Consider the following 14059-nt stretch of genomic DNA (forward strand, 5'->3'; position numbering starts at 1 on the left):
GGGATGAGCTGACAGAGATTTCTGGCACCCGCTGCAGGCTCAGTGTTGGCTGCGGGGACTCCAAATACTTCAGTGAAGCAAAGTGTTTATGCTCGACTTCATCCATAAGCCAACTGTGAATCAGCTGGCTGCAGGCTGGGCTTCTGTTGGCTTTAGCAGGACAAACCTAAAGTCAGCACCGTACTGACCCTTCTGAAAATGCAATGTCTTCCTCCAGCTGAATGCAAAGGAAAGGGAACGGGGAACAGCTTAGCTCTTGTTTGAGCATTGCACAGCATTTTGGTGAGCTTCAGGAATGCATTTGGGAGTCAGTATAAAAGTTGATGCAGTCTCACAACATGTTATTTTGCCTCTGTGTCCCAGACAGGGACATTTGAGGTCTTTTCCAACCTTGGTGATTCTATGATTCTATGATGAGTCACTTTCAGATGGATTCAGCTTAATTTAAATATATATATATATATATATATATATCCACTCAAAGAAGAGGGAAACGTGTCAATGAACATCACATCTGATCACCCCGAGCAATCTTGACTTGGAGATTTTACATTTTCCTCTTCTGTACCGAGTCCAAATCAACACCCCACTATGATCACAATGCTGTGCTGATCTGGGGAAGACAGTGCCCAATTTGGTGATCTAGGGGCTCAATAAGGATTCCTCAAGTAAATTACCAAATGAGCACTGTTTTTTCATCTTGAGAACAGCACAACACTGAAAGATGTCCATCCAGTAATTCTTCAGGGAATAGCTGTGGAAAACAAAAGGGCATCAGCTCTGCACATGGCTGGTTTTGGAAAAGGATCACTTTCTAGTTGTAGCCAGGGCAATATCCTCTAAAGGGACTACATTAAGAAAAGAAAAAGGCAAAATAAATAGAAATAATAGTGATAATAAATGGATTTGCTGTTTGACAAATGTGAGGAATGGACTCAACGATCCTTAGGGTCTCTTCCAACTCGGGATGTTCTGTGGTTGTATGATGTCTTCCAGAGTGAGTACAATTAGACTGTAAAAATGGGTAAAAATTAATGGGTTCTAATATAGCAAGCTTGACTAAATTAAGTGATCCCTGTAGGAGGGATAGGTGGGATTCTGTGTGCAGATGAATTTCATATAGCCTCCTACAGATCTTGTAGGAAATAAAAATAATCTTCCTCAGCCTATCTGCTTTCCCGCTCCACTGGTGGCAGGTGGTAAATAATGCTGCAACCTCCTCGTGTGGCGGGGTGAGCAAAAGAGCCTGTTTTGCTTACACAAAACTAACCCCAAATTGGAGAAACTACCCGTGCTGCCTCATGTGAACCATTTCGGCCAAAACTCACAGCCCAGGAACAGGTGAGGCACACAAGCCAGCTTCACAAATGAATCACAGTTTGGCATTACAGGGCAATTTCCTTTGATTTGTTCCGTTTTGTCATCATGCTCGCTTTGGAGTTGGCTGTGCTCTCACCTGGATGAAAAGCTGTCTAGTATTTCAAATATCCTTTCTTCAAATCCATTTTCAATGAGGTTCTCCACCCTTGGGGCTGTGGCCGTGTTGCTGGATGTGCCTGGCTTACCCCAGGCATCTGTTGGCTGATTTTGTCGTAACTGAGCTCGTGGTACATCCATCTTCTTTGCTGGAGGAGGGTGGTGACTCTTCATGTATTGCTTCTCTTTAACATTAAATGTTGGTGTAATGAGACTAATCCTGTTTTGTGCCATTCCGTGAGATGCAGTGGCCATATCAGCACTAGCAGCAGGCGTGGTCCTGAGTTCTACTGCCCATGACCAAAGCCTTTGGGTGATGAGGTCACGTAGGGCTTGCTGTGGTCTCATCCTGTGAATCAGGTGTGTGTTTGTGGTTAAGGAGCACTGGCTTCACTCGTGGGGCATCTTCTGCTTCTGGCAGAGCCCTTCTGTACCATAAAAAAAACCTGGATGGGGATTAAGTTGCTGATGCAAATGTGCTTTAGGTTCTTCTGCAGGACAATCTTGAATGCTGTGTGAGATAAGCATGGTTAAGCTTGGTGATTAAGAACCAGCAAGCACACTCATTTTATCCCAGTGGGAGGAGAAAGAAAGAAACCTAAGGGGACAGAGAGAGGAAGAAAATGGGTTTTCTACAAGAACTGCCAAAAATGTCAGAACTTTTGTAGTCTCACAGAGCTGAAAACGTGGACTTCTTTACTTTTTCAAGCACCTTTCAACTTTCTGTTGGTTCTGCTTGAACTTCTGTAAGCGAGTTGGCACCGTTTCCTCTGCCTACTTATGGCTGTGATTGAGTGATTGCGGAGACGTGCTCCTAAGTCCTTTATTTTTGGCAGTAGATGTTGGAGGCTGCTGCACATGGCAGATTTCACTCTGCTACAAAGCATGTGGGAGCTTGTGAAATAGGAACTTGTCCCTCTTTGGATGAGGGACTGTTGGATGGAGGTTGCTCAGGACCCAAACTATATCTAATAAGCTGTGCATGTAGATGGGGCTTGCTCTGGTTCAGTTGCTGTCAGACGTCTCAGTGGTGCTGGGGAGATGTTCCTTGTTCTTCTGAAAGCTTCTGCATTTTAACTCACTGGAGTATTCCAACTTGTGAAGAATCCATTGGGTCTTTCACAAAGTTAGCCAGGCACATGCATCTGGCAGGTGTGTCTCGTGGGATAGACCCAAAATAGCATTTAGGGATTAGTGAATGCATGTATGAAAAGTCATCCACTCCACAATGTTTTCCTTGGCTTGTTTACCAAAAGCAGTGTCATTCGGTGCATAAATATTGACCAAAGTTATCCTGTGAATGAATTTTTTGGAAGTAATGTTGGTCCAAAATCAAGGATTACTTTCTAACCTTCACTCATATTTTTGTCAAAACGTATAGTAGCTTGTAGAGCAATCAGATTTTTTAAAGAAAAATTATGACTGTTATTTTGGCAGTATTTTTAGACTCCTGTGATTGAGTTCTCAGCACTTGAGATGCTTTAAAACTCACTTGCCATAGGAAGCCTGTCTAAGTAACTGATTCAACTGCATTGCTGGTAAGTACAAGGAGGTGCTAGACCAAGATGGGGAGGAAGACATAGCAGCAAACTATAGAGGAAATGAGAAAAAAAGAAAGGGTAAGGGATTACTTCTTCCTGGAGAGTTCTGGTAGGATGGAGTGGAGGTGTGAATGGGTTTTGGTTTGTGTATTTACAGAACCCAAAAGTTGCATGAATTAATTTTAATCCCAAACTTCTGAGGTTTGGTTCAGCTGTGCCAAGGCCTATGGAGGTGGTTCATATCCTGCAGCCTCACTGCTGCTTTTTGGGCCAGGGAAGGTGGGTGGACACCTGGCCTGACTAAAGCACTGAGGCTGCCACCAAAAGTGGGCTGTTTGGTGTGGAAACCCCCATTCCAATTTCCATATTTTTCTTTTAGGAGCCCCATACAGATGTGTGTGTGAAGTGTGGGGAGTGGATAGGCTCTAAGCTCATGGCAGAGCAATTTGGCCGCATGAGTTTGATTGTTCTTAGCAGTTGTGCAGTAGAAATATGTACACTCCTCATTCCGATCCCCTTTGTCCCATTTATTCCTGAGATGCAAAGCCTCTGGTGGAAGTAGCACTGAGGTTTGGTAGAAGTTGGATACTAAACTTGAGATGAGTTGAGGAAAAGTTTGAACCATAATACCAGCCAGTAATTAGGGATTTCTAGCAGTAAACACACACACATGTATATACACACATTATATATATAGGCACAGCAAAAATTGCATAATTTCAATCCCTTCTTTCTTTCTTTTTTTGGTCACTTTTTATAAGACGAAGCGTACAAGGGAGAGCAGTATCAAATGCTGATATCCAGGTTGATGGGAGGTAAGGCAGCCAACACGCAGTCAAGTGAATAGTTTCCACCTAGAAGATGGAAAGAGAAAGCAGAGAATAAGAGAGTTGCTTATATATCACCAAAGCACTGTTTATACTGGTTAGATACTTCTGCATAATTGAAAAGCCATGAGACAGTTCACTAGAGAAAAGGGCATTTTCAAAAGAGATTAACGGTGTGCTCAGGACTTGGAAGGAAATTATAGTAGTAGTGTTGCTCATAGACTTCAATTTTCATCCCTTCTTGCTCGCTGTGGGAAGAGAAGATTCATTTGAATGCTTTCCACACCTAATTTATTTCAGTGTCTTGTTCTGAACAAAATGAAGCAGAAATGTGGACTATTTAACGCCTGTGGAGTAAAATTAACAAGGGAAATATGGAAATGGTGTTGGTTAGAGACAGTTTTCTTGGAGTAGTTCTCTCCATGGATGTCCTTACGGCTTAGGATTTGACCCATGCCTTTGAAGTGAGGGCACTGAAGAGCTTTTGGGGGGATTATTTTTATTATTTTGTGGAGTGGTGGTGGTTATTACTTGAAACATTCATCAAAACTGAACACTGATCCAGATGGCTTTCATCTGGTGCGGGTGTGGCCTCTTCTACTGTGTTATTTGCTAAAGACTTAGTGGTGGGGGTGAGAATAAATACTGTGGTTGAGTGGTTTGGCTCTACAGGATCTACAGGAGTGCCATGGGGGAAGGAGAGGAGAGGTCCGTATGTTTTATAGCAGTATATTCCCCAACTTCCTGTGTGAGGCCTTGCCCTGTGGTAATTGTTCATTTATTTACACTGAACTGATGGCAGAGTAAGATGTTGTGTCGCATCTCTCAAACATGGATGGAAAGGTTGATTAAGCAGTTGCCTCGTAAGCCAAAAGCACCCAACCTCAACCATACAACAAAAAAGAGCTCTGTGCCCAGAAATTCCACCTGTCCCGAGAGCTGGAGACAAGGGTTGCCTTAAGTTTTGCCAGGGGAGTTACACATTGGCTATTAGGAACAATTTCTTCTCTGCAAGAGTGATCTGGCATTGGCATGGGCTGCCCAGGGAGGTGAGGGGGTCATCGTCTTCAGAGGTGGTTTCAAACTGTGGAGATATGACTTTGAGAGACATGGTCAGCGGGCATGGTGGGGGTGGACTGGGGTTGGGTTGGATCATGATTCTGTGATCTCCCACCTAGCTGGGTTTCTGTTGAAATGAGTGGAAGGAGTGAGATCTGAACTTGAGGCTTTCAGGGCTGTTGTATCAAGCATTTGACCCACAAGGTTCATAACTTAGAAGTAACCCAAAAGCTTCTTGAAGCCAGGATCACACTGATACGACTAACATCTCACCCTTGGAGATGTCTGCTTTCTCCATCCAACCTCTACAGCCTCTAGGGAAGATGGGGACAGGATGATGCGATAGTATTAATGTGATTTCTCTTTCTGTCCACAGTGGGAGCGCCTCTGGTTCCTGATCCTCACCTCATCCTTCTTCCTGACTCTGGTCTGGTTTTACTTCTGGTGGGAAGTTCACAATGACTACAATGAGATCAACTGGTGAGTTGTGCCCACTGTGCACCTCCAAGAGCTGCTTGGAACCAGGTTGGATGCATTTAGGTCCTTCTGAAGGACTCGTTAATGGCAGTAAATGGGGAGTGAGGCTGAGCACTCCAGCCTGTCTGCATTGATGGCATCTCCCATCTCCTTTTCTCTGCTGTAACAGAGCTTGGGGCAGGTGTACTGCCTTGTAAACAGCTTGAGAGCACAAAGTGGAGGTGAAGTTGTCTAGAAGCCTTTTGTTTTCATTTGTTTGTTTCCCTGGCTGGCTGTTTTCGGAAGCGCTGAGCAATCTAGCTGAAACTTTCTGCAAAAATCCAATTGAAAAAGCATTCAGCCTGAGGCAGAAAAGGGTGTGGAAAATTTTACAGTGCTGGAAGAAGCTGTAAACAAGCTTTCCACTGGGATGTGCTGGGCAGTTTGGGGTATTGCCAGCTCCCCCAGTGCTGGAAGCCATCCTCCCTCTTACCATCCCAGCAGCATCCTAAACCATCTTTACGATACCTTGGGCTTTGCCTTAACCAAACTGCTTTGACAACATCTTCTTGTCAAAAATAATATTTAAACAGAGTTTGAAAACTTTTTATTTTATTTATTTCTTAAATAAGCTGCCTGCTTCGGAGGCTGCGTGCGGGAGAGTGTTTACTAACTTAATGTTGTGAGCTGTCTCCTCCCAGCAGAGCGTGCTTTTCTTGTTTGACTCAAGACTCACACTGAGAACTGAAACCCATCACTACCACTCTTGTTGTTTAAAACAGGAGCATAAAGGAAATGCTTGATGATTTCTTCACTTGTAAGGCTATTTTGCACTTCTTCGCTCTTTCAGGTTACATCTTCAGAGCAGGACGTGAGTATTCCTGGTCTACTGCAGTGCAAAGGCAAATCTATCATAGCCCAAAGTTGGAAAAGAGCTGCAAAAAATAAAAATAAAAAAGCCCTGGGAACGTTGTGAATATTGCAGCTGTGGTGCTGCAAAGATCTTTTTGGTTTTGTATTAGTTTGTGTTTCAGAATGGGAGGAGGTTTGGGGTGTTTGGTAATGTACACACGTCACCTGCAGACCAAAACTCCTTACTGTGTGACCCACTGCAGAGCACGTGGGGCTGAAGGCACTGCTGGATTGTCAGCAGTGGAAAAGCAAACCCTCTTAGGCACAGAGGAGCTTCTCTGGGTGCAAAATAGCAGGGCTACATCTGTCTGTTCCAGCTTTGCCATTCGGTGTTGAGGACAGGTTGGTACTGGCTGTTCTCCACAACCTCCCTGCACTGGCACCAGAGGTTGTGGAGAACAGCAGGGTTTCTCAACAATAACCTGAAATGCTGTGAAAGGCTGGGAGGGGAGGATGGTGACATGAGGCAAGGTTATAATTAGAGCCATGGTGGTTCCAGAGAGAGAGGAAAGAGTTTCTATGGGGTCTGTTTGGGTCAAGCCTTCCCTCTTCCCTTCCAGTACAGCTGTGTGGGTTTCATTAAACCATAATGGTAATTAGAGAAAAGACCTCAGTCAGCTGAGGTGGAAGCATCATTTCAATCCCAGCAGAGCTGCGAGTCTGTTGCTGCCTGGATGCAGTATGGCTGCTGGCATTTGGGGCAGTGCACCAATCCCTCTGGAGAGCCTTTCTATTCCCAGGCAAATCAACACCTCCCCCCAGCTTGGTGTCATCTGAAAACGTGCTGAGAGTGCACTCAATCCCCTCATCCAGGTCATCAGTAGAGGTATTGAACAGGACAGACCCCAGTACCAACCCCTGGGGTCTGTGACCCCACTGTGACTGGACACCATCTGGATGTGACTCCATTCACCACCACTCTCTGGGCCCAGTGCTCACCCATTTCTTTACCCAGCAAAGAGCGTACCTGCCTAAGCCATGGGCTGTGGCTTCTCCAGGGGAATAGTATGGGAGACAGTGCCAGAGGCTTTGCTGAAGTCTGGGTAGACCACATCAGCAGCCTTTCCTTCATCCCCCAGGTGGGTCAGTGGATCATGGAAGGAGATCAGGTTGATCAAAGAACATCTTCCTTGGTCTGCTGATCACGTGCCTCCTCATGGAGCCCTGTGTGTGGTCTGACTTATTCACAGTGGAGGTTCTCCACAACCCTGTGTTCTCCATAGCACCCAGGTCCTTCTCAGTGTGCCACCAGCATCCTCAGCCCCTTTCTCATAGTGAATCATCAATGGCCAGAACTCTTCCTCCTCTGCATTCATTTGGGCAAAATAACACTTGAAATCTGAATTTCTGAAAATGTTCTTTGTTTTCTTAACCGAGACGTGCAGGGCATTGCTAGATGCCTCTGAGCAGCAGAGGTGCATGAATTAAGAGTCAGCAGAAGCCCACAGATGACCACAGCAAAGTCTGCCTGCAGCTGAAGCAGTGTGGTCAGGGTTCTGCAGTGGCTGCACCTGCCTATGTATAAACTGAATTGCAGCAGTGGTGGGGTTTGCCTATGTAAATGTGTGGATTTGGCCTTCTGTCTTGTAATGACTTGAGGGACTGTTCTGGGATTGAACTGGGCTTTGGGTAGACAAGGTAAAATTATAGCCTGTCATATTTTGCAGCAGGCTTTTAACCTTTCCCTGCAAGGTTTGCTGCACTGCATGTGCAATGAGGGAGCTGTCGATGAAAGGGCTTTGTGCCTCTGAAATGTGAAGTACGTATTTGTTAATTTTTTGCTGTGTTTTCCTTTTTCATATCCACTTTTAGTTGCATTTTTCTTCAGATTTGTGCTTGTCAAAGCTACGTACTGTAACAAAAAGCTTCATCTTGCTTAATGGGTGCTGTGTTTAGCAAACCTGGTTGCATTTCCTCTGGAGAAGGGCAATTTCTTTTTTCTTCTTCCTTCATTCTAGAGAAGTCTCATCTGGTTCGTAACTACCATGGGAACTGTACTTGATGTGCAAATTACTGCTTTAAAATGAAATCCAGAAGGTCACTTTGAAGAAGCATCAGAGCAAAATCCTGAATGTACAGAAGCTGTGCCAAGGAAGGAGCTAGTGATGCTGTGAGCAAAGAATTCAGAGAAACCCTCTTTTTGTTTTCTTCTTCTGGAGGTCATGGCAGCCAAGTGCTGCTCCAGGTCTTGCGTTTCTGCTGTACTTGTGTGAGCAAGGACTGCTCTGTCATCCACCCTATAGCCATCCTGTTCTTTCTGTACCATCAAGGAGGTTGATAACCCCAATGATAAAGCCAATATAGTGATGTGTTTTTGTTTTTGTTTTTCAAAAATTCACTGGGAAAAGTTTTAATTTAGATCTGACTTGAAGTTGCAAGAATTATTCTAGGATTTTAGCTGCCTCTCTTGTGGTGTAGTGAGACCTGGGTGTGTTGGGGCCTGCTCCTGGGGAGAGCAGGCTTGTTTTGATTGAACGTACGGTGGCCATAGACAGCGTTGGTGCAGGAGATGGCTCTGTGGGCCCTGTGAGTGCTTTGCCTGCTGGAGCAAAAGATGTTGGTTCAAGAACAACATGCAAAAGCATCCAATAACGTGATTTTTTTAAAGCATTTTTTACTCCTCCTGGCTGCCCAGGGAAGTGGAGGAGTCACTGTCCCTGCAGGCGGTCAAGAACCACGGAGATGGGGTACTTAGGGACATGTTTTAATGGGCAGTGGTGGTGATGAGTGGATGGTTGGGCTAGATGTTCTTAGAGGTCTGTTCCAACCTTAGTGATTCGGTGATTCATGCGTCTGCTCTTTTAAAAGTGTTTTTCTGCCTCCTTCCTCCGAGCCTCACTCAAATGTCGAGAAGCTCTGTGTCTGAGTCTCTTGTCTTAAACACTCTAGTTCAGGAAAAGACTGAAGGTCCTGTCTGCATGGCAGATCTGGGTATATTGGTTTGGGTTTTTTTCTTCTTTTTTCAACTGGTTCCTACAGTGTTGGTTTCAACTTGGTCAGCTCCTGCTCTGGGTGATCTCTGGGCTCTGTCTTTGCTGCTTCGCCTTCCTGGATGGTTATGTGGGAGGTGAAGGGGGTCCTGTGGGGGTCTGACAGAAGCAGTGTTTCGGGCAGGTGCATGACTGGGGTGGCACAGAATAAAGTGTGCACGTGCTCTGGCTGTGTGATCAACAGTGGGGGAATTTTCAAAAGCAGAAATGCTGTTGGTGATTGCAGCTTCCAGGTTGGGATGGAGAAGAGGAGGTATCTTTGTTTAGGAGCATGCTGCTCCCTGGGGCTGTATTTCCTGCATTTCTGGACTGTCTTCTAGGCTGGAGGAGGAACTTGACTGGGTCAGTCTTGTGCCCTGCTGTGGCTTTGCTGTAAAGTGCTTTAATGACTTTCTAGTCCACCTCCAGGATAGTTTTACTGGGAAGTGTATTGCTATTTAAATGCAAATTTGACATTTGAGACCCACTGGCAGGCACAAGGGACTGTCTACTTACTGTGCTGCCACTGTGAATAATGGACTGCTTCACCTGGTACTTCTGTTCATAAAGATCCTGTTGCATTGTGGCTCCATGAAAGCAAAGGAGAGAGGCAGGCTGCTGAGCTGAAGCTGCCCTCTGGAATATAGAGCTGGGAAACCTGATGAGTGTGATATGTGAGTGATGGTCTGGGCACATACTTGTCTAGTTCATCAGTTTTAGGCTTTTGCTGCCCTCTTTTTTTATGTTTTAATAACACACATGTATATATGCAATGAAGTTTTGTTATAAGATCCAAAACAATCCCTCTTTGGTACCTTTTGGTGTGGGTTAGTGGGCATGGTGGGGAGGGAGGAGCTGATGGTTGGGGCTAGATGAACTTAGAGGCCTTTTCCAGCTTTAATGAGTCTATGATTCTCTTCACTCAGTGCAGCCCAGCCAAATTAACAGGTTGGACATCCATGGTAGAAGAACTAGTGGTATCACTGGGACCAGAGCTGGGCTGGGGGCTGCTCCCTAGGGAGCTCCAGAAGCTGCCTGGACGTGGTGCTGGGCACTCTGCTTTGAATGTCCCTGCTGGAGTTGGGTTGGGACAGAGGAGCCCAGAAGTCCTTTCCAACCTTAATTATTCTAATGTCATCTGTATCTCAGTACTATTCCAACTTTGCTTAAGTCCCTGCTCTGGTCCTCCAGAGCATCAGGATGTTTCAGGTTGGATATTAGCAGAAATTTATTCTCCCAGACAGTGGTCAGGCCCTGGAATGGGCTGCCCAGGGAGGTGGTTGAGTTCACCATCCCTGGAGATGGTTGAGAAATGTTAAGATGTGGAACTGAGGGGCATGATTTAGTGAGGAAACGTTGGTGGTAGGTGGATGTTTGGACTGGGTGATCTTGGAGGTCTTTCCCAACCTTGGTGAGGCTACGATTGCTGCTGCCTTTAGCCAAGATTGGATCACAGAGGTGTTGAACAATCCATCTCTTACAGTTCCAAGGTGCATGGCAAGACTGGAACAAGGATGTTCACCACACCAAGAAGCCCACAGGGATCCTTCAGGCCGAGCAAGCAGATCTTTTGGTTGGGTGAAGAAGATCAGAAGGATGCTGTTTCTCAAACCAGACCCCTTTTGGGAAACCTTGAGGCCAATTTCTGTCTCCCTCTAGCAGGAATCATAGGATCACTGAATATCCCGAGCATGAAAGGATCCATAAGGATCACTGAGCCCAGCGACGTTTGTTTTCTTTCCCTGTCCTTGATGTGATCTCTGTATTGAATTTATTACTCTGTGAGCACGTGGGACAGCTTTGAATCTGTCGTTGAGGCAAAAAGCAAATGCAACTTTTCTCTTGTTTGTAGGGAATGCTTTTCTGAAAACTCAAGCCCTCCTCGTGTCTGGTTGTTTGCTGTTTTTTTTTTCCCCAAAGTGACGTTGTTGCTGTGTTTGACATAATTGTCTGATTCCTCTTTGCAGAGTTAATTTCCCATGAGGGATCAAAGCACAAACCCAGGGTTTTGTTTCAGAGTGCTTTGTGCTTTTTGCTGCCTATCTCTCATCTGTGGAGGGGAGGCAGAAAGGCCCATTTTCCACAGTTCTTTCTCATTATGGTGAAGTTGTTATGGTGTTGAATCCCTTCATCTCTGTTTCATACTTATCTTTCAGGTTTTTATACAACCGAATGGGATATTGGAGTGACTGGTCCATTCCAATACTTGTAACAACTGCTGCTGGCTTTACGTACATCACAGTGCTATTGGTGAGTGTAACAGAAGTGCCTTTGCTGTGAGTTTGTGCATTATTTTATTTTTTAAAAGGCGTGAATTTCTCAGTCTTCCTCTAACCTGAGCAATTTTCCTTTCAGCAGTGATTTTTCTCTCTTTCTCTCTCTCGTGGCTTTAAGTTGCCTAAAATAAATAGAAAGTGAAAAATGTGTGGTCCTCAGCCTCGGATGACACAGTGCAAATTCAAACTCACTGAAGCTGATGCTGCAGTTGGCTTAAGGTGAAAAAGAATTCTTGCATCCCTTAGGTATGACCAAGTCCAACTTTGATGTACTGATGAAACCCAAGATCAAGTTGTTTCCTCTCATCAGTGTGATGGGGCTCCACTTTTAGGGTGGTGCCCATGCATGCAGCAAGCCAGTAGCTTTTCCATAGAATCATTTCAGTTGGAAGGGACCTTTAGAGGTCACTTAGTCCAACTTCCCTGCAATGAACACATATAGGGTTCCCAGGAGCTGTGCACCTCTGGACCACACTCTCCAACTCCTTGCCTCTTGGAGGTCAAAGTTTCTTCCTCCACATCCCTATTGGGATACTTGGCTTTCAAATAGGTTTAGGTTTCGCCTACGAGACCATCCCCATCCTGATGGGATGCTCTTGTCTGGTTGTCTTTTGAGGCTGGTGGTGTGCTCCTGCATGTGCAAACACTTAAAGCTCATGATGCACCCTTGTTTGATTCTTGTTTTCTTCTTTCTAGATACTAGCACTATGTCACATAGCTGTGGGACAGCAAATGAACCTACACTGGCTTCACAAGGTAACCAGCTCTTCTCAGCTTGGAAGGGAGAGTGGTCTCAATGAAACATGAGGATAGGGAGTGGATGCTGGATGGGATGCTCACTGTCCCTGAGTCTGGGGGAAGAGCACAGTCTTTCCGTGCCATTGATGCTTGAGTTCTCATCTCAGTGGACTGAGCAAATTAGCAGTAGTGGCAATCAAAGCCTGGGAACAAAGGCTTTGCTCTGCGGTTGGTGAAATGCTTCAGGGTCCCTGCTGACAGGGGGCAAATATCTGGAGAGAAAACCCCTGTTTCGTGAGAGCAACCTGACTTTGGTCTCAGCTCAGCGTGATGCTCTGTTACAGACCTCTCTCACACTCCTTTCTGCGCTGAGCCCAGCCCCGAGGGAGGGGCTGAGCAGATGTGAAGCTGTTCAGGATGTGGTTGAAGTTAGTGGTGGAGGAAAAGCCCCGGGCGAACATGTGCACCCCCAGCTTTACAATGACACTGAGGAGGCTGGGGTTTGCTGAAACCCCAGGGGGCCCCGATTTGCATGTAAAAGCAGCTTGAGTAAGATTTATGTGAAATGCAAGAGGAGATGCAGACCTGATGTTTGGAGTACAGAAGGGGAGAGGAAGGGCAGCAGAGATGGTGCCAAAGCAAATGGTTTGGCAGCATTATATTTTAACTGGCAATTTACTAATAGCTACTCGAGGGACCAGTCCTGTATGTGCAGCGCACAGACTTCCCCTCCCCCTCAATTTTTGTTCTTTCTAGAAGTGATAGAATTGGTTCTTCCTCAAGGTGAGGAGAGGATGCAATGTAAAGAGGGGGTGGAGGCTGTCTGACTGTTGCTGGCAAATAACATGTTGATCCTTGAGCCTAACATATGTTTCTTTGTCGGGGGAGATGATATTTTCAGATGCTCTCCAGGTGGTTGGTGGGTTTGGATGAGTAAGTCCTGAAGAGGAATATGTTGGAGATCAGTCAGTTCTCCTTGCCTACAGAAGCCCACTCTGCCTTCCCTTCATCCCAGAAAAGCCCACTGCCACTCAGACACGTTGCTCTGTCTCTCTCAGCCCTTCCCCATACCTCCCTCAGCTTTCTAGGAAGGGAGAGAGAAGAGTCTGCAATAAATTAACGTGCTCTGTGCAACTGTCCTGAATTACCTTCAGATATGGCTTGAAGCACATGAAAAAGCTGATATGGGCAAGCAGCACTGCTTCTTCCAAATTTCTTCTTGAAATGCTGCGACCTGTTCCTATGGAGAGCTGGGGGTGACATTTAAATAGGCAAATCCCATCCTTCCTTGGATGGGCAGAGATGAGTAGCATGCAGTTTGCAAGCAGCCTCTTGGCTGCTGGGTCCTTAGCGATCTCCTGGTCCTTTTGCTGAGAGCAGCCAGATCTTGTGGCCCTTTGTGCTTTGCTCATGTTCCCATAAAGCTGGAGGCTTGGGGTAAAGCCTCTGCTGTCCTATAGGCACCCGTCGTGCTGTTTGCAGGCCTCTGGGAAGCCAGGAGAGGAAGGACAGGTAGGAACCAAGAGCTAAACTAGAAGATGAATCATGTCCTTATGTGCAAATGTTGTGGATGTGGAGTCTTCGTTTATCTAAGGTATTAGGAAAATCTGAAATCAGTCTAGAGAGGTCCCGTGCATCCTTGATGACCAATTCATTGCCCAGTATCAGCTTGTCTCCTGCACTGATTTCAGGCGCAGACAGTACATAAGATCGAGACAGCAGCAGCATCCTTTGAATCTAGCAGGCATGCAGCACAGCAGAGGCTGAGATAGCAGACAGAGAGGAGGAGGATGGCAAATTGTTTT

At 45.8% G+C, this 14059-nt stretch overlaps 1 protein-coding gene across 2 annotated transcripts in view; it reads left to right on the top strand.

Annotated features, from left to right (window-relative positions):
- GDPD5 (glycerophosphodiester phosphodiesterase domain containing 5) overlaps positions 1-14059 on the top strand; it is a 158423-nt gene that overhangs the window by 108379 nt on the left and 35985 nt on the right. For both annotated transcript variants that reach the window (XM_065745754.1, XM_065745755.1), the window contains exons 3-5: positions 5280-5383; positions 11397-11490; positions 12213-12272. In XM_065745754.1, coding sequence (XP_065601826.1) covers positions 5280-5383; positions 11397-11490; positions 12213-12272 — 258 coding nt within the window. The remainder of the gene's footprint in view (positions 1-5279; positions 5384-11396; positions 11491-12212; positions 12273-14059) is intronic.

Source organism: Cyrtonyx montezumae, unplaced genomic scaffold (assembly GCF_038088225.1).
Source record: "Cyrtonyx montezumae isolate F1298 unplaced genomic scaffold, pur_monq_1.0 scaffold_37, whole genome shotgun sequence".
Lineage (NCBI taxonomy): Eukaryota > Metazoa > Chordata > Aves > Galliformes > Odontophoridae > Cyrtonyx > Cyrtonyx montezumae.